Source organism: Geotrypetes seraphini, chromosome 2, assembly GCF_902459505.1.
Source record: "Geotrypetes seraphini chromosome 2, aGeoSer1.1, whole genome shotgun sequence".
NCBI lineage: Eukaryota > Metazoa > Chordata > Amphibia > Gymnophiona > Dermophiidae > Geotrypetes > Geotrypetes seraphini.
The window spans coordinates 503,578,629-503,599,589 of NC_047085.1; the positions used below are offsets into that span (position 1 = coordinate 503,578,629).

Consider the following 20,961-nt stretch of genomic DNA (forward strand, 5'->3'; position numbering starts at 1 on the left):
CTACATTGTACGCGTCTCCGCTGGCCCAATCTTAGGCGGCCTTCCGGGCCTCCCTATGCTCACGGAGGTGCCTCCAATATATGCGGCCTGCCTGGGGCGCATTTTTTAAAAAATACGTGCGACCCGATGGGCTGGTTAGACAGCTGTAGGATGCCTACAATCGAGACACAGTTTACAGAATCCGGGCCATTATGTTTATCTATGCCCTATAGGGGAAACTTCCTTGAAACAGCTTCGGCGAAACATAGTCCTATGTTGGAATATGATCCCCTAGCCACGTTGCTGTTACGATACCTGCAACACTAATGTAAGGTAATTTAAAATTAAAATAAGATACTGCTAGAAATGATAAGTCCGATGACGATTTTGGTGCAAGTAGTCTGTGTGTAAAAGTAAAATATAGGTCTGTGAATGACTTGCTTAAGGTATTGCGATATTAAGAACAGATTTCTTCAAATTGGCCATGAAGGCTTTATTTAGCGGGAACTGGTCTTTGGTTCCATATGCTGCTCTTTTATTGCCATGATAAAATTAGACTAGTGTACTTACTGCAGTGCAAGCTATGATCCTGAGTAGGGTGGATTATTGTAATGCACTATACTTGGGAGTTGCTAAAGTGAAGACGAGGTCACTCTGTGGCGAGAGATTACTGGGGGTCCCAAGAGTGACTCGTATAACCTCAATGCTGAAGCAATTGCATTGGTTACCTATGCAGCAGAGTTCACTTTAAGATTCTTTTAGCTATACGTCACATTTTGTATCATGTTTCCCCGGTTGTCTTACAAGGTTTTTAAAAAAATATATCGGCCTAGAAGGCGTTTGATCTAAACTAAACTAAAGCTTAGCTTTATATACCAGGTCATCAACCAGAGGAAGCTCGACTCGGTTAACAATAATTAAGAAAAATATGCTAAAATTGCATGGAGATAAATTTTCAAAATGTTTAGCAAATAATAACGTTTTTAAAGATTTGCAGAAGGATTGGAAAGGACTGGGGCATCTCAAAGTTAAAGGGAATTCATTCCCTAATTGAGAAAATTTAAAAGCCAAAGAAAGGCTAAAGTTCTTGACTCCTTTAATTCCTTTCCTAGAAGGAAGGGAAAGTTTAAATTGTTGAATGCCTTTAGCATAGGAAAATCCATAGCAGAGGAACAAAGGAATAAAAATACCATATAAAATTTTGAAAGTAATGCATACACCTTTGAATTGAATCCTGGTATTGGCTGGTATTGAGATCAGAAAATAGTATGAAACTGAGTTTAGAGGGCAAGATGTCAATCTCTCATGTTAGGATTGGTGCAGCGATGCTGTCTGTGGCAGGTGCCGAGTTTTGGAATGGGTTGCCTGGAATTTTGCGATACTGTGCTGAGAGGATGAATTTTAAGAAAATGCTGAAAACTCAGTTGTTTCTTAGCGCTTTCCTGTCTTAGTTGTTTTCTCCTTTGGTTTTCATGAGAGCTGTTTGTAATTGTGTCTGTATGTGGCGTTTAACCTGTCATGATTGTAATCTTTGTAAACCGTGTAGTTGATATATGGCATATACATTTTTAAATAGTGAACAGCTTATAGGTTGTAGATAGACAAGTCATTTGTCTTTACATTTCTGGGAACATTACTTGGCTCTCATTTTGGAAAAGGTGTTCTTCATGTTACTAACTTACTGTAAAAGATTTATATTCCGCAGTAATCGACAGATTCAAGGTGGATCACAAATTACAGGGATCAAAACAACATTCTCAGTTACTACAATACATATAACATAATAATACAGAAGGATGATTTTAATGGTGGCCAAATACCATGTTTCCCTGAAAATAAGATCTAGTGCGTTTTTTGGGCCCAAAATTAATATAAGTCACTGTCTTATTTTCGGGGTATTACATTACATTACATTAGTGATTTATATTCCGCTTATACCTTGCGGTTCAAAGCGGTTTATAGTGGAAGAGAGCTGGACATTTCCAAGAGAATGCATTACATTGGAAAATTGCTAATACAGGATATAGAATTGAGGTTCTGATTATATTACATAGGAAATTAATTCTGGTTACAATACATAGATTATTCACATGATCATTTCTCTCTTCCTCTCCTTCACCCCAATTCTTCCTCTTTCCTTTCTCTCCTCCACATGTGCAGCATTTTTCCTCCCCTCCCTCGTGCAGCATAACCCTTGTCCAGCTTCTGTCCCTCCCTCCCTCCTATCCCTTGTGCAGCAGAACTCTTGAGCACACCCCCCCTCCCCGCCCCCACCGTGCAGCCAAACCACTGCCATCCATCCTGCACGGTGGGGGCGGGGAGGGGGGGGGTGCTCAAGAGTTCTGCTGCACAAGGGATAGGAGGGAGGGAGGGACAGAAGCTGGACAAGGGTTTTGCTGCACGAGGGAGGGGAGGAAAAATGCTGCACATGTGGAGGAGAGAAAGGAAAGAGGAAGAATGACATCATCAGTAACACGGCAGAGTGATATCCCCGATGGACAAGGCCGAAGCAGCCTGTTTAGAGTGTTGCCGGCCTGATGCTGCTTTGGATGAAGGTAGGGCTCGCTCAAGGTTGGTGGGGAGGGAAGGATGGAGGGTCAGTAGGGGTTCGGCTGCGCAGTGGGGACAGCGGTGGGATGAAGAGAATCCTGGGACTAGGGCTTATTTTCGGGGTAGGGCTTATATTAAGACCTATCCTGAAAATGATGCTAGGGCTTATTTTTGAGGTAGGTCTTATTTTCGGGGAAACACGGTAAAACTGTCTAATACTCCTAAAACAAAAAACAACTTATAAGTTAATTTTAACATTAATTAAATTTATAGGAAACAGTCAGGTATTTCTTAAAGAATACCGGCTCACAGTTAAATACTTCCTAAAAAAACAGTTCTTAAATTATGGCAAAAGGACCCCATAGTTCTGATTGTGTTCCTAACAGCAACTGGGAGAAGGTTCCATCGTTCAGTTCCCTTTCCAAGCTCTGCAAGTTGCTTTGTCCTCTTCGGCCTACAAATGGTTTTAGGAAAGTATTGTCAGTCTCGGAGCAAAGGATCCTAGATTCTCACTGCACATTAAGTCTGGTATCAGTGAAGGGTTATTAACTTGTAGAGCCAAAAGTGGCCAGGGCTTTACCAGCTTGGTGGGGGTCTTTTTTTTAACCAGTTTGTTATTATGTCAGGACATTCCATAGCTTTGACATTTGCCTGTTCCAAATTCTCTTGTATACAGGCTGGCCATTGAGGTTCTTGGCTGTGCTCTATGGGTTCATTGTATACATTTTTCCAACACTTTTCTGTTTCAGTTTTGGCTAGTGGTACAATATGAAGTAAACAAAAAAAAACAAAAAACAGATCTCAAAATAAACTAGAGAGGATCTAAAATGGTTCCCTCTATAGCTCTGTGCCCTAAAGCACTGCATTTGTCTTCTGTACATCAGGGGTTCAAGTCTTGAGTTCGGTTAATAAATATTTGATATTTGTTTTCTTCATCGAAAGGGTGGTTCTTCACCGAAAGGGTGGTTGATCGCTGGAATAATCTTCCACAACAGGTAATTGAGGCCAACAGCGTGCCAGATTTAAAAAAAAGATTGGATTGGCATGTGGGATCTCTTCATGGAAGTAGTTAGGGGGTGGGCCATTAGCGTGGGCAGACTAGATGGGCCGTGGCCCTTTTCTGCCGTCATGTTCTATGTTTCTATGTTACAGGTAACTGGGAAATACGAGGGGCTGTTGAAAAGTTCTCAGCCCAACCAAGAAGAGAATGATGTGGCATAACTTGTAAGTTTCATGGTTCCACATCATTCTCTTCTTGGTTGGGCTGAGAACTTTTCAGCGGCCCCTCGTTTGTGATGTCATAATGCCTCATTCCACCAATGCCTAAGAGCCAACCTCATCGGTGATGTCACAATGGCGTGGTTTCCCTATACCTGTGCCCATTTGCTAGATGAATTTGCCTCATTGAAATGATGTGGAGCCTTGTAAATATGATATGAAACAGTGTCCAGAAAAGTGTGGAATAACTTCTAAGTTTTGTGGTTCTACGTCATTCTCTTCTTGGTTGGGCTCAGAACTTTTCAGCGGCTCCTCGTATTTCCCAATCACCCTTAGAAAAGTTTGGGATCCTTTCTAGTTGATTTTGAGATCTCTTTTTCTGTTTACTTCAGATCTCAAAGAGTTTTTCTGTTGCTTCTTCCAGATTTGGAGGATATGAATTTAAGGTGGTTTGCAGTTGATGATTTAGGATTTTTGCTGTTATTTGCTGGAGATTTTAATCCTTTGAAACACTCTGCATGCAATGATTTTTTTTTCTTCAATGCATTTTTTTCCCCCCCAAAAAAGAAGCTGTTATCTTTCTGCTTTTCTTTTGGTCCTTGTCAGGATGATTCTCTCAGTAATAAATTTTGCCACTACAGCATTGGTCCCATTTAATCTCTGTAATGTTGATAGATAACATAATGCAACATCGTGCTTCTTAACCGCGTAACCGTAAATTCAACGCGGTTTACAAAAGATTATAAAAGGAAATAACAGGCCAGTTCTTCGATCGCTTGATCTTTCTCCCGACTCTTTTCTCTTCTCTGCTCCCTGGCCTCTTCCAAATTATTTGCGTGCTCCTTTGCAGCTCCCCCTCCACTTCCTGGACCGCATCGCAACACTGTGCCCCCCACTCCTCCCTCCCCCCCACTCCGTATGGTCATTAGAATTTGATAGAACGCTGAAGCTTACAACAGTTCTCAGCGGTTTACAATAAAATCATTATTAAATGGGAAAAGAACGCCATAAAAAATAGGTCTGGCCTTTTTGTCTCCAGAGATTCGTAGCCGTATCTTGAATCGATTTCAATTGTATCCTGCCATACCTGTATGACATCTGACCTCAGTCTGTGCATTGTTTCAGTTTGGGGGGGGGGGTAGGGGGGTTGGGAGGAGTTCTGACTTTGGGTGGAGGGGGGGTTCGTGTCTGGTTGTAGCCATGGAGGATATAAGAGTTCAGGCCTCCATGGTGGAAAGATTTTATTGTAAAACTTTGTATTCCACTTTTGACTTTTTGCGGTTGTATTTGTTTAATAAAAAAGATTTAAACATAAAAAATAGGTCAGGCCTAATTCAAACACACACACATGCACGTGTAAAAAGAAAATACCCCCCCACCCCCGAGTTGGGTCATTGTAATGCCATCTGTAGCCAACTAACCCACATCTAACAAAAAATACTGTATCTAACTTATTTCCCCATTTAAATGCTCTGGTTGTTGTTGCATTTCTTTAACTCTTTCTTTTTTTTTTTTTAATCACTTTTCTCTTTATTTTTCTTTATGCCGCATTGTTTTACATTAGTTGCCTTTTGAATTTTATTTTCCTTCGATAGGTTTCCTTTTCCATATTGTGGCAACCTCTCTTCATATACTCTCTGTAATCAAATACAGGGCTTATGGAATAACAGTAGCGGTAATTATCTTTCTTTTTTTTTCTTTTTTTTCATCTTCAGGAGTCCATCTAATAATTTTTAGTCCTCTCAAAACTTCTGTTAGTGTCTATGGTTTATTTCTTGCTGCAGAGATCCATGAATAAGTTCACTACGGCTTACAGCTCCATCAGAGATGCTATATTTTTATGTATATCACTTAGAAGCTTGATAAGCGGAATATCAGATTTTAATGAAACTTGGATCTTCTCCTGGAGGTTTTGCACCGTGGCTATAACCATCATTAGCCCTACTGCAAAAGCTACAGGTGAGCACCTGTTGTCATATTTTTACATCACTGTTGTCTTTCTGAAATCTGGTGTAGATTTTAAACCACAGGGTCACCATGTGAAGGCATTCAGCAAGTCTTGTGGAGAAAAAGTATTCCCCTCGGAGACAGAAAGCAATTCGTCTGGTTTCCTGTTGAATTTAGGGTTGCGCTCTCCTTTGGCTCCCATGTGACTTTTCTTGTGTTTTTTTATACCCGATCGCTGAGTAAATCTTTTACCACATTCTAGACACGTGTAGGGTTTCTCTCCTGTATGAATTCTCGTGTGTATTTTCAAATTTGAGCGACGATTAAAGCTTTTGCCACATTCTAAGCACGTGTATGGTTTCTCTCCTGTATGGATTCTTTTGTGAATTTTTAAATGTGTTTCGTGATTAAAACTTTTGCTGCATTCTAGACACGCAAAAGGCTTTTCTCCTGTATGAATCCTCTTGTGTCTTTTTAAACCAGAGGGATTAGCAAAGTATTTACCACATTCTGGACATGGATATGGTTTCTCACCTGTATGAATCCTCTTGTGCCTTGTTAAATCTGATTGACTATTAAAGCATTTGTCGCATTCTGGACATGAGTATGGTTTCTCTCCTGTATGACTCCCCTTGTGCTTTTTTAAACTTGATTGGTAATAAAATCTTTTATCACAAACTAGACACATAAATGGTCTCTCACCTGTATGGATCCTCTGATGAATTTTTAAACCTGCATGCTGATAAAAGCTTTTATCACAGTCAGAACATTTAAATGGTTTCTCTCCAGTGTGGACCCTTTGGTGAATTTTTAGCACTGATAGGTAAGCAAAGCATTTATTACACTCAGGACATGTAAATGGTTTCTTCCTGATTCCAATATGAATCATTTCGTGCCTTTTCACATGTGACATTTGACTGAAGCTTTTCCCACATGTGTCGCACAGAAAGGATTTCATCCCGTTCTCCTCTCTCTGGTGGAGAAAATATGTGATGTGATTACTGTTATTATTTTGGAAAAGTCTCTCTGCTCTTAGATGGTGCTCAGGGATGTTTGTGGGCTTCCTGTCACATTTTTCCCACTCAGTGACTCTGTTCGATGAGTCTCCTACCAGATATCGCTGCTCCTTCTCTGATCCCTGCTGATAATTCCTTGTGTCTCTCCACTCAGTCCCCTGGGAAATATTTTCAAACACATTTCCTGATTGTTTTGGGATTTGTTCCATTTTCACAGGAGGTTTTTCTTGATCCAGTTCTCTCTGCTGTTCCTGTATGACCTCATTATCTCCTGGATGTGAATAGAAGACATTAAGAATGTATTACTGACTATGAAAAGTTACTATTGAATTATTTTTTTAAAAATATATAGACCACCTAAAAACCTAGGTGGTTTACAAAGAGCATACAAGCGTGTATAATAGAACATAAATGTATTATGCAATTTTGGTTATCAAAAGAAGCACCTAGTTTTTGGCATTGGAGGAATCAATTTCATTGTCTATTGTTATTTGAGACTTGGGAAGTTAGGCGTTCGGCTAGGAAAATTCGTATGCTTATGGAAATTTGGGATCCATATATTCAGAATCTTTCAACTAAGGCAAGAAGTTTAATTCTTAATGATTTACATTGAAGCAATGATTTTTTATCTAAAATTCCAGTTCTTGAAAATCACTCTGCAATCCAAGATGGCCGCATACCTTTCGAGCTGAGGAACGCTCCTCAGAACTCGTCCGACATAAGGGAATTTTCGGAGAGAGTGTCTCGGAGTGTCATAAAAAACACAAAAGAACCACCCAATATCCCGTCCAACTACAGACCGATCGCAAGCATCCCACTATTCATCAAAATAGCAGAAGGGCTGGTTAATGCCGAACTTACCACATACCTTGATAAATTCAACATCCTAAATGACAATCAATCAGGCTTTCGCTCCAACCACAGCACCGAAACCATTATAGCCTCTCTCCTAGACCACCTTCACACACTCTTCAGCCAAGGCTCCAGCGCCTTGATTGTACAACTCAACCTGAGCAGTGCATTCGACCTGGTCGACCACAACATTCTCCTTGACTGCCTCACCTACATAGGCATCTCGGGCCAGGTCCTTAACTGGTTCCACGGGTTCTTACGGAACAGATCATACAGGGTATTCAAAAACGACGCCTTCTCATATAGCTGGGAGAACTCCTGTGGCGTGCCACAGGGCTCCCCCCTGTCTCCCACCCTGTTCAACGTCTACCTCGCCTCCCTAGGAAACCTTCTGCAAAACCTCAAGCTCATATTTTTTATCTACGCAGATGACATCACTATAATCATCCCGCTAACCAGTTTCACATCAGAGCTCCTTACCTTCCTTTCAAGCATACTCAATCAGATAGAACACTGGATGTTATCATACAGACTAAAACTAAACCCGGATAAAACAAAATTCTTCCTAGCAACCCCCAAAGATAAAATCAAAGACACCACAATTCAAGTAAAAGGATCCGTTTTCCCCCTTGAACAAAACCTAAAAATACTGGGGGTCACACTAGACAAACATCTATCCCTTGACAAACACACGGACAATACCGTCAGAAAAAGTATCTCGGTGCTTTGGAAACTCCGCACCATAAAAAAATACTTTGACGACACTTCATTCCGCCTGCTAGTACAATCCTCCATCCTTAGCATATTGGACTACTGCAATATCATTTACTTAAGCTCCACAAAAAAAAACCATCAGGAGACTCAAAATGATCCAGAACACTGCTGTCCGCCTCATATTCGGCCTGAAAAAATGGGAACACATCACCCCTTTCTACCACAAACTCCATTGGCTGCCATTAGAATCCAGAGTCCTATTCAAATTCGCCTGCTTCTGCTATAAAACAGTATTTGGTTTATCCCCAAGCTACATCATCCCTCACTTCGCCCTGAATCACAGCATCAAGGACTCCCGCAGAATCCAACTATTCGCCTACCCCTCCCTTAAACTTTGCCACTCTAAAAAATTCCTCGACAAAACCCTCGCCTTCCAAGCCACTAAGCTAAACCCATGGTTATCCCAAATGGCCCTCAAGGCCCCCAACTACCTCGGCTTTAGAAAACTACTCAAAACCCGCCTCTTCCAAGACCAGGATCCCAACGCCCCTTCTATCTAACAACCCCTCTCCCCTCTACATCCTTCCCTCACCCCCCCCTGGCAACTTTGATCAATTTGTTATTGAACCGCTTGTAACCCCGCTCAACTGATGTAAACCACTTGTAACCTGTTTAATTGATGTGAACCGCCTAGAACTCTTCCGGGTATGGCGGGATACAAAAATAAAGTTATTATTATTAGTCCTCACAGGCATGCCGAAGAGATGAGGACGGAGTGCCGCTGCTGCCTCTCGGCACACTGGAGGAATCTCGGTCGGCACGATTGACGAACTACTTAGGAGGATACAAAGTGCCCCACCGGCGTCAGTTGTGGGCCCGCTGGAGACACTGAGAGAAGGCGGGACCGCGGCGACTTTCCTTGGGCCGGACATCACCCTTAGCCCTGACGCTAGAGCGCCGCCCTCACAGCCTCGGACCACAAGCTCTCCACGGAGTGGGGAGACCCCGTGGATTGGATTGTCCCCTCCTCTGGAGGCAAGTTTACCAGTGGAAAGCCTGGGAGATGGGGAACTTCAGCAGGAGAGCCCCATTGGGGAAACCGAGGCAATATCAACGTTAAGTGAAGGACATGCCCAGAAGGGAAAATGCCAAGCAGTTTTAACTGATGGTGAGCATTTTTTCACTAATCAAGGTGAAATTTCTATAACCAAACCCACTGAAGTGACTCTGGAATCATTATGGGATCTTGTGGCTAACTTAGGTAAAGCCATAAGTCCCCACTTTCAATATATAGAAGGGAAACTAATTGAACAAACAAAAGCGATAAAAGAACTTCAAAATGATATGCTTTCGTCTAAAGTGACTAGTGGGAAAATGGAACAGGACTTGATATCTTTTAAAAATGTTCAAGAGACATTAATTAAAGACAATACAAATCTTAGGAGAAAAATTGAGTCTTTGGAAAATAATGCTCGTGGTAACAACCTAAGATTGATTAATTTCCCAAGGGTCGCTATGGTGTCCCCTAGAGAAATGGTTAAACGATACTTAAAAGAAATACTGGGAGTTACGGAGGAGTGTTTTCCTCCATTCTCTCAGGTTTATTACTTGCCTACAAAAAATCATGTTCAACATCATGTGACTAACAATCCAGAGGCATTAGATGTTTCAACTTTACTTGAGACATCAGATAAAGAATTGGCAACTCCAGCGACATTAATTCTAACAGTGGCTCTTCAGCCAGATAAGGCATGGATTTTGAGACTATTCTTTAAAAATAGACAAAAATAATTTTATGGACTTAAAATCCAGATGTTTCCCGACCTCTCACGTGAAACGCAGAAGCGCTGACGTGAATTTCTTCTTTTGAAGCCAGGTGTTCTAGCTTTAGGGGCTACATTTTATTTAAGGCAACCTTGTAAGTGTATAGTGAATCACCGTCAGATTACGTATGTCTTTTATGAACCTTTTCAGTTAACTAATTTCTTGGTATCATCTCGTCTGAAGGAAGAACATCATTAGCTCTTTAGATTAATATAGGCATTAGCCCTCAGCTCTATAGTTTTATATTAGTGATTATTTTCTTAATTTTCTCGCATTTTGTTAATCTTGGATCCTAATATAGGACTTGAGTAAAGTTAGCATATATATTTTTTTCTTTTCTTTTGTTTTAATGTCAACCTGATGGAATATGTTAATATGTTTAAACTTCTTTCTGTACAAGTTAATATGCTTGATATAAGTTTGAAAATGATAAATAAATAAAATACAAAAATAAAATTCCAGTTCTTTACTTTTATTATTCTTTATTTTTGTCAACTTTCATTGGGTTTGGGGGGTTTAATATGATTCTTTCAATAAAAAGTTATAAACTAAATTTTGGGGGAAGATAGAGGGGAGAGGTCAATAGGGAAAAGGGAAGGGGGTAGGAATTAGGGGGAGGGTATTGAGAGATGTAATGGGTATTTTGGAAATATATTTTGAAGAAATGAAAGATATTTGATGGAAATTAATATGACTTTTATTGTATTCTCTGCGGAGATCTTGGACCTCATAAAAGAGAAGAAAAAAGCATTCATCTCCTACAAACATACAGGATCTCAGGACTCTAGAGAAGTCTATTTGACTAGAGCAAGAGCCGTCAAAACAGCAGTTAGAGAGGCCAAAATCCGAATGGAGGAAACTTTAGCAAAGAACAACAAGAAGGGCGATAAATCCTTCTTCAGGTACATTAGCGACAGAAACCGCAGCACAAGCGGGATAGTACGCCTTAAGAAACCAGACGGGACCTATGTAGAAGCAGACTCGGAAAAAGCTGAACTGTTAAACGAATACTTCTGCTCGGTCTTCACCCGCGAGGCGCCAGGTTCCGGCCCTCAACTACAAAAAAAGGATGGCTCAGTAGACCCGTTTAGAAACTTCAAGTTCACAACAAGCAGCGTCTACTGTGAGTTGTCAAAACTCAAGGTTAACAAAGCAATGGGGCCAGACAACCTACACCCCAGGGTGCTCAGGGAGTTAAGGGACGTCCTGGTGGAACCACTATCCGCGCTCTTCAATCTCTCCCTTAGTACAGGTAGAGTCCCGTTGGACTGGAAAATGGCTAACGTCATTCCACTCCACAAAAAAGGTTGCAGGACAGAGGCTGAGAACTACAGACCAGTGAGTCTCACATCAATAGTGAGCAAACTAATGGAAACTCTAATCAAACACCAATTAGATATGATCCTGGATGAGGAGAATCTGCGGGATCCCCGTCAGCATGGATTTACCAAGGGGAAATCCTACCAATCCAACTTGATCAGCTTCTTTGACTGGGTGACGGGGAAGCTCGATGTTGGAGAGTCCTTGGACATTGTATACTTGGACTTCAGCAAAGCATTTGATAGTGTCCCTCACCGCAGGTTATTGTGCAAAATTAGTTCTATAGGATTAGGTGACACTTTGACTAAATGGGTTGGGGACTGGCTTGGTGGTAGGCTTCAGAGGGTGGTGGTGAACGGCACCCCCTCCGTAATGGCGGCAGTGATCAGCGGAGTGCCGCAAGGCTCGGTCTTGGGCCCGATCCTTTTCAATATCTTTATAAGAGACTTGGCTGAGGGGCTTCGCGGTAAAATAACGTTATTCGCCGATGACGCCAAACTGTGTAACATAACAAGCAAGAGCACAACGGACAATATGAAACACGACCTACTCCTATTGGAGCAATGGTCTAGGACCTGGCAACTGAGCTTCAATGCCAAGAAATGCAAAGTCATGCACCTTGGCAGCCAAAATCCATGCGAGACTTACACCCTAAATGGCGAGATCCTAGCAAGGACTGTTGCAGAAAGGGACTTGGGGGTAATCATCAGTGAAGACATGAAGACTGCCAATCAAGTGGAGCGGGCTTCATCTAAGGCTAGGCAGATCATAGGATGTATACGTAGGAGTTTCGTCAGCCGCAAGCCTGAAGTCATTATGCCATTGTATAGATCCATGGTGAGGCCTCATCTGGAATACTGCGTACAATTCTGGAGGCCTCATTACCGCAAGGATGTACTGAGGCTTGAGTCAGTCCAGCGAATGGCCACCCGGATGGTCTCGGGACTCAAGGATCTCCCGTACGAGGAACGGCTGGATAAATTACGGCTATACTCACTCGAGGAACGCAGAGAGAGGGGAGACATGATCGAGACGTTCAAATACCTCACGGGCCGTATCGAGGTAGAAGAAGATATCTTCTTTTTCAAAGGTCCGACGGCAACAAGAGGACATCCATGGAAAATCAGGGGCGGGAAATTGCACGGCGACACCAGGAAATACTTTTTCACCGAAAGAGTGGTTGATCGCTAGAATAGACTTCCACTTCAGGTGATCGAGGCAAGCAGTGTGCCTGATTTTAAGAAGAAATGGGATCGTCACGTGGGATCTCTGCACAGAGATAAATAGGGGAGGGTCATTGGGGTGGGCAGACTAGATGGGCTGCGGCCCTTATCTGCCGTCTTTTTCTATGTTTCTATGTTTCTATTGTATATTTACTGATTTCTTCAATAAAAATGTTATAAATTAGAAATATTATATAACTTGGGGGTGAAACTCATGTACGGTGTAATGTGGGGTTTGTCAGCCTTGTATCAAAGAGTTATGTTACAACTGATCTATGCTGTACATGTCTCTCGTGTTGGTTTTGAAAAATTTTCAATAAAGAAATTTTTAAAACCCAAACAAAAAACCCCCCATTATATAACATGTACAAAACAATCTCAACACCTGCAGTACTGTTAAATAAATAATTAGGAAGCAGAATTTTTTGAGCTCACACAACCTGTGATGTTGAGAAAATGCCATGGATTAGCACGGGAATTCCTAAATTTTTTCACATAAAGAGCCACAAAAGACATTTAAAATCGCCAAGAAAGCTATTAGCAGAAATTTTGTGAGAAAACGACAGACCTCAAAAGCTCTGAATCTCTCTCAAAATGGCCGCAGCGTTCTCTATCACTCTAAAATAGGGCAACTCCGATAACATCAGCCCCAAACAGGACCAATCACAGCAGAGGATTAAAAAAAGGTCTAAAAGCAAACCCAGGCATACATACTCAAAGGAAGGAGCTCGACTTCAGAATAAAAGAGCTGAAAACCCGGACTGGACTCAAGCTACGTCTTGAAAAGGAAGCTTATTTTCCTTATTTAAAAAATCTACTTGAGCCATCCAGTCCGATGTTTCATTTAACCCAAAAGGAGTCATGGAGTTTAGATTGTACATCCATTGTAGCTCATTGATGTTCAAAATCCTATCAGGGTTATTGGCCCTGTTTGGGGCTGATGTCATCGGAGTTGCCCTATTTTAGAGTGATAGAGAACGCTGCTGCCATTTTAAGCTGCACGTAAGCATTATGAATCAAGGTATGTAGTTAGAATTGGAGCGCTTCCCCTGTTATTACATTGAAACTGGGAGGGAATGCTAAGTTTTTAAATGCTCTGTCTTTACGTTTTGCAGATTTCCCCGTCCTGATGAAGTGATAGTGAAACGCGTCAGCTAAGGAGAAAGAAATCATATATATAAAAGCTAAGTTGGCTTCATATACATTCAAAGTAAATTACATAGATGGAATAAGTAAAAAGAAAAAATTTGTCAAAACGTCATAAATGCTAGGTTGGGATTAATGAGGATTTTACCACCATGAGTTATGCTACTCAGGTGGCTGTCTGAAAATCCCTGGATACCTGACCATTGGAATGAACTCCCTTTAACTTTGAGATGCCCTAGTCCACTGTTCTTCAACTGCTGGTCTGCGGACCGGTGGTGGTCCGCAGGAAATTTCTGCCGGTCCGCGCAGGGCCGGCAAGATTAAGGTGACCATAGGTCCTGTTTTCAGACCCTGTCCCTACCTGTTGCGCAAAATAAAAAAGGCCTCCCTCCTTCCTTTCCCCAGGTCGGCTGCTATCTTACCGCCCTGCTACTGCTGCTAAAGCCGACAGGAAGTCTTCTTTCTGACATCAATTCTGACATCGGAGAGGACGTTCTGTGCCAGCCAATTGCTGCCTGGCTGGCCCAGAACGTCCTCTCCGACGTCAGAATTGATGTCGGAAAGAAAACTTCCTGTCGACTTTAGCAGTAGCAGCAGCAGGGCGGCAAGATAGCAGCCGACCTGGGGAAAGGAAGGAGGGAGGCTTTTTTTTTTTTTTTGCGTGACAGGGAGGGAAGGAGGTAGGCAGGCTGGCTTTGGCTAGGGAGGGAGGGAGAGAGGTAGACAGGCAGGCAGGCTGGCTTCGGAGGTGGAGGTAGGACAAAGTGTGGAAGGCAGTGAGAGGGACATAGGAAGGAGGCACTGGGGGCACTAAAGACATGGGAAGGATGCACTGGGGGCACTAAAGACAGCAAGGGGCACTAAGGACATGGGAAGGAGGCACTGTGGGCACTAAAGACATGGGAAGGATGCACTGGGGGCACTAAAGACAGAAAGGGGCACTAAGGACATGGGAAGGAGGCACTGGGGGCACTAAAGACAGAAAGGGTCACTAAGGACATGGGAAGGAGGCACTGGAGGCACTAAGACATAGGAATGAAGCACTGGGGGCACTAAAGACAGGAAGGGGCACTAAGGACATGGGTAGGAGGCACTGGGGGCACTAAAGACAGGAAGGGGCACTAAGGACATGGGAAGGAGGCACTGGGGGCACTAAAGGCAGGAAGGGGCACTAAGGACATGGGACGGAGGCACCGGGGGCACTAAGGACATAGGAAGGAAAGAAGGAGGGAATAGAAAGGGACAATTCTTGAGTGCAGAAAGCCTTCCATTTTGAAGAGGCGGACAAGCTAGACCGGAGGGAGTAGGCATCCCTCCGGCCAGCCATCAGAAAATAAGGTAAGGGGGAGAGGGCGGGGGTCGGCAGAGGCATGAGGGGGGTTGCATGGCAGTGGGAGAGCGTGGGCAACTCTCCCACTGCCGAGGGGTGTTGGTTGGCAACGGGAGGAAGAGATAATGGTTTCTGCGGATGGGCAGACTGGATGGGCCATTTAGCCTTTATCTGCCATCAGGTTTCTACGTTTTGTTCTGTTTCAAATTGGTCTTACAAAATGCAACTGCATAAAATATATGTTGAGAAGCCAACGGACAACAGGACAAGTAGGGGCTTCGGGAGTTTCTCAGGGTGCTTAGGGTAAGGGAGTTATGAGTTAAATGCATTCTCGAAGAGGGGGGGCTTTTACCCTGGATTTGAATAGGCCCAGAGACGGAGCTTGACGTACTGACTCAGGCGGTGTGTTCCAGGCATAAGGTCATCCCTTATGTTTGCTAAACATGCAGATGATGTCATGCTTACCTAAGGAGAGCAGGGTCTGATAATTCTCCTTCATCACATCCCAGTAAAGCTCCTTCTGCCCTTCGTCTAGATACTCCCACTCCTCCTCAGAGAAATAGACAGCGATGTCCTGAAATGTCACCCGCATCTGAAACACAAAACCAGAAATATTCAGGACCATGCCAAGGGGTCCAGAATAGACACAGCTCCCCCTCCCCCCCCAAACGAATTCTACACAGATCCAGTGTAGCAAGAGTGAGAGGTGCCCTGGGCAATGGCGCCACTCCTTCCCCCCGACACTTGCGCACACCACTTCCCTTCCCCCCACACCTCTTTAACTTCGCCGGCACGAGCAGCATCGCCAACCTGCTGCCCTCGCCGGCCTCGGATCTCCTTCAGATGTCACTTCATGGTCCCTCGACCAGGAAGTGTCTTCAGTGGGAGAGCCGATGCTGGCGCAAGCAGCAGGTTGGAGATGGTGCTCGTGATGGCGAAGCATTTGAGATAAGGGGGGGGGAATCCCTAGCCCCGCCGCCCAGTTCCACCCATCCCTGCCTCATTATACCTCAGTCCCGCCCCCAATTCCTAGCCCCGCCCCCACTGCCCGCTCTTGTCAGACAGGAGGCAATCCGCATGCGAGTGGATGCCACACGATGACATCATGAGCATGTAATTTCATCGCGTTGCATCTGCGCATGTGCGGATTTCCTCCTGCCCGACGCGATTTAGAGGTGGCTTTTCAAAACCCAGACAAAGAGCCGGGTTTTGAAAAGCCGTCTGGACCCCCCGGACATGTCCTCGAAAAAGAGGATGTAAGAACATAAGAAGTTGCCACCACTGGGTCAGACCAGAGGTCCATCACGCCCAGCGGTCCGCTTCCGCGGCGGCCCATCAGGTCTGTGACCTGTGAAGTGGTTCCTGACCATTTCTGTAACCTACCTCTACATCTATCTGTAACCTTCAATCCCCTCATCCTTTAGGAACCTATCTAAACCTTCCTTGAAACCCTGTAGTGTGCTCTGGCCTATCACAACCTCCGGAAGCGCGTTCCATGTGTTCACCACCCTCTGGGTAAAAAAGAACTTCCTCGCATTTGTTCTAAACCTGTCCCTTCTCAATTTCTCCGAGTGACCCCTTGTACTTGTGGTTCCCCACAGTCTGAAGAATCTGTCCCTGTCCACCTTCTCTATGCCCTTCAGGATCTTGAAGGTTTCTATCATGTCTCCTCTAAGTCTCCGCTTTTCCAGGGAGAACAGCCCCAGCATTTTCAACCTGTCAGCGTATGAAAAGTTTTCCATACCATTTACCAGTTTAGTTGCTCTCCTCTGGACTCCCTCAAGTACTGCCATGTCCTTCTTGAGGTACGGCGACCAGTACTGGACACAGTACTCCAGATGTGGGCGCACCATTGCACGATATAGCGGCAGGATGACTTCCTTCGTCCTGGTCGTGATACCCTGTTTAATGGAAATCCGGACGTCTGGTATCCCTACGGGGGAGCGGGGCAGGGAAGGGGCGTACATGGCGGGGAGTGGCGGAGATGTGCCGGCGCCCCCATCAAGATGGTGCCATGGGCACTCCACCCCTCCCCCTCACTACGCCACTGCGGAAATCTAAGATCTTTGTGCAAGCTAGATAATGAGTAGTTTAACAATCAGTAATTGGTGTTAATTGGAGTTACATGCCCTGCGCTCCATTCTATAACACGCGCACCTAAATGTTATGGCATGCACTTAAAAATGGGGCGAATTGGGGGGGGGGAGGGGCATTCCCTGAATGTAAGCTAGATTGGTGTCTAGATTGGTGTCATTTTACGCACCCAACTGCCCTTAGTTGCTCGTCTGCGTTTCCGCCAGGGGTAAGCGTGCTGCTGAAAATTAGGCGCAAATTCTGTACTAAGCTCGTATCTGCAAAGGGCGCTCTGTGCAGACCACCGTTTGTAGAAGGCTAGTTTAGCACGGATCTTCTCGGCTCCTAATTGCGGGTGCCAATTACCGAATCCCACCCCCCCCAACTCCCCTCCAGGTCAATCTGAAAGCACTTAGGGACAAATTCTTTAAATGGCGCCTAAGCACGCCTACATTGTAGGTTCCGCTCTGCAGGGCTGTCAGACAGGCGCCGCTGGTAGAATCATGCTCCGCGGTGCCTAGGCATCGCAGAAGTAGGTGCCGGTATATTAGGTCAGATTTTACTGGGACCAATTTACCAGTGCCCAGTGGCATAATAAGGGGGGGGGGCACCATCTTGATGGGGGCGCTGGCACTCAACCTCCTCTCCATGCCCTGCTCCTTCCCTGCACCCCCCCCCACACACTGCCGCATGCCCCTTCCACTAACCATTTTAGTCTTTCCTCATACGAGAGGAGTTCCATCCCCTTTACCATCTTGGTCGCTCTTCTTTGAAACTTTTCTAGCGCCACTATATCTTTCTTGAGATAAGGAGACCAGAATTGAACGCAATACTCCAGGTGAGGTCGCACCATGGAGCGATACAGGGGCATTATGACATTCTTAGTCTTGTTTACCATCCCTTTTTTAAATAATTCCCAGCATCCTATTTGCTTTTTTGGCCGTCGCCACACATTGGGCGGAAGGTTTCATCGTATTGTCTACGATGTCACCCAGATCTTTTTCTTGGGCGCTAATCCCTAAGGTGGACCCTGGCATCCAGTAACTGTGATTCGGGTTATTCTTCCCAACGTGCATCGCTTTGCATTTGTCCACATTAAATTTCATCTGCCACTTGGACGCCCAGTCTTCCGATTTCCTAAGGTCCGCCTGCAATGTTTCACAATCCGCATGCGTTTTAACAACTTTGAACAGTTTAGTGTCATCTGCAAATTTAATCACCTCACGCGTCATTCCAATTTCCAGATCATTTATAAATCAGTTAAATAGCAGTACAACTGTCTCATCTTTATCTACATGTTTATTCAAAGAAGACAAGCAAATTTGTGAGGCGAGATCTCCCTCAGCTGAGCCCATGCTGACTGTGTTTCATTAATCATGCTTGTCTACGTGTTCCACAATTTTATTTTTTATAATCGTTTCTACCATTTTGCCTGGCACCGAAGTGAGGCTTACCAGTCTGTAATTTCCCGGATCTCCCCCGGAGCCCTTTTTAAAAATCGGCATAACATTGGCCACCCTCCAATCTTCAGGTACTACAGACGATTTTAGCGACAGGTTACAGACCACTAACAGCAGGTCAGCAATTTTTTTAGTTCTTTTAATACCCCTGGGATGTATACCATCCGGTCCTGGCAATTTCTCACTTTTTAACTTGTCGATTTGACTCAGTACATCTTCCAGATTCACCCTTGAAAACCATTTCCGGTTCAGGTAGATCTCTTGCATCATCTTCCGTAAAGACCGAAGCAAATAAGTCATTCAGTCTTTCTGCTATGGCCTTATCCTCCCTGAGCGCCCCTTTCGCTCCTTGATCATCCAACGGTCCCACAGATTCCCTCAGGGCAGATTCTTAAGTGAGGTTTGTTTGGGGTTTGTTTTTGGTTTGTTTTTTTTCAAATTATTAGTTTCTTACACTGGAGAAGGTAAAGTAAACAAAAAAAGAAATGGACATAAACTAAGCTGTGATAAAAATCAGATGTGGGCTATTGGACACAGGGGAAATAATTGTCAAAATGTTGTCAAAATGTGTTGTCTTATGTATAGGGTTACCAGATTTTACTATTGTAAAATCTGGACCCATGTCCCCACCCAGCCTCGCCTCCCCAGCCCTGCCCCCCCCTCAACCTGTCTAAATGCTCATAGCCACGTCAGGAGGGCATCTGTGCATGAGCAGGTGTGATGTCACTGCCTTAAATCCACGCATGCGCAGATGCCCTCCCAAAGCGGTCCAAAGCTGGAGGCTTTTCCAAATCATGTATTGAAAAGCCGTCTGGACATGTGGTAACCCTACTTATGTAAGGAGTCACATGGAGACACCTTAATAAAATCCATAAAAGAAAAAAATCGTATGCAGATCTTTAAAGAAAAGCCTCCACAGACTCCAACTAATCCAGAACACCGCGGCCAAACTTATCTTCTCAAAAAGCAAATTTGACCATGTCTCTCCGCTCCTGTCCAAGCTGCACTGGCTTCCTGTCATCTCCAGGGTCCATTTTAAATGTGCCTGCTTAACCTTCAAGATGCTCCACGGCATCCTTCCACCTCTTATTCCTCTATCCTGGAATTCCTCAAATCCACTCTCCACCAGATCCACGCAAAAATTAAAACTATCCTTCCCCTCCTCAAAGGGTATCTCCCTCGTCGGTAAACTCGGGTCCTCCCTCCACTTCAGAATCGCTCAGCTCTGGAATAGTCTCCCCTCCCCTCTCCGCAACTTGAGCCCCCTTCTACCATTCCGTAAGCTTCTGAAGACTTGGCTCTTCTCCAAAACGTAACCCGTCCCCTCCCTATTATTCTCACACCTAACCTCTCTCTTACTTACTTCTATAAACCCACTGGAGTTCCGTTGCTTTCCTAACCATGTAAACCGTGTCGAGCTCCACCTGTGGAGATGATGCGGTATATAAACCCAAGATTTAGTTTAGTTTAGTTTAAGGCAGGCTCTTCGCATTGATCTGAGAACGTCACATCTGATGCTCAGTGCACGCTTTTCACATCTCAAGTCTAGACAAGGAGAAAGCTGGAGGAGGTGCCGTGCAAGGTCTAGCTTAGCAAACGACACGGGGACAAATTTGTCCCCATTCCATCCCATCCCCGCGAGTGACTCTGGCTGTCCATACCCTGCATGCCACCCGTTCATTCCCACACTCCGGGGCTCAGGTTGTAGGTAGGAAGGAGGGGGGCTGCCTGACTGCACATATGTTCAGAAAGGAGTTTTTGCAGGTTTAAGAGCCGCTGCTGTGGTTTTTTGTTTTTTTTTTTGCTGAAAGTAGATTCCAGGTTGCTGATCTGGAGCTGAGCATCAGACCCTAGGTGATTTTTTTCCAGATCAGATCAGGCTGGTTGGCAAACACTGGCTAGTGTTCAGTGAAAGGATCTGGATGCAAGACCAGGAGTCATGGCCTCTGCCTGCTTTTGTTCCGGCCTATTCAGAAGAGTACGTGTGTGTAATAAACATTATTCCCACTTGACCTCCTTTTTTTTTTACATACGCCCACAGTATAAAGGGCCTTAGGGGAGAAGAGCCAAGATGTGAACCCTCCCCCCCAGCCACAAGAGTGGAACTGCCCTACCTGTGCAGGTACTGCCCCAGCCATTCTCTCTCCCGATTCTTCTGACCCGGATTCTTCCTTTCTCCGGGCTCTGCTTCTCTCTCAAAGGAGCTGCAGGCAGGGAGGGCAGGAAACGTCCAGGCTTAGCAGGAGGTTGGAGCGGAAGGGGGAGGCGGCATCTAGGCAGAGCGAGAGAGACCAGAATGAAGCCCCAGC

At 44.5% G+C, this 20,961-nt stretch overlaps 1 protein-coding gene across 1 annotated transcript; it reads right to left on the reverse strand.

Annotated features, from left to right (window-relative positions):
- Positions 1-5,380: 5,380 nt before the first annotated feature.
- Positions 5,381-20,913, reverse strand: LOC117354540 (zinc finger protein 664-like). The gene is made up of 3 exons (XM_033932245.1): positions 20,767-20,913; positions 15,585-15,711; positions 5,381-6,981 (listed from the first exon to the last, which is right to left on the reverse strand). The coding sequence occupies exons 1-3, from the start codon at positions 20,788-20,790 to the stop codon at positions 5,780-5,782; spliced, it is 1,353 nt and encodes a 450-aa protein (XP_033788136.1). The 5' UTR covers positions 20,791-20,913; the 3' UTR covers positions 5,381-5,779.
- Between the last annotated feature and the right edge of the window lie 48 nt (positions 20,914-20,961).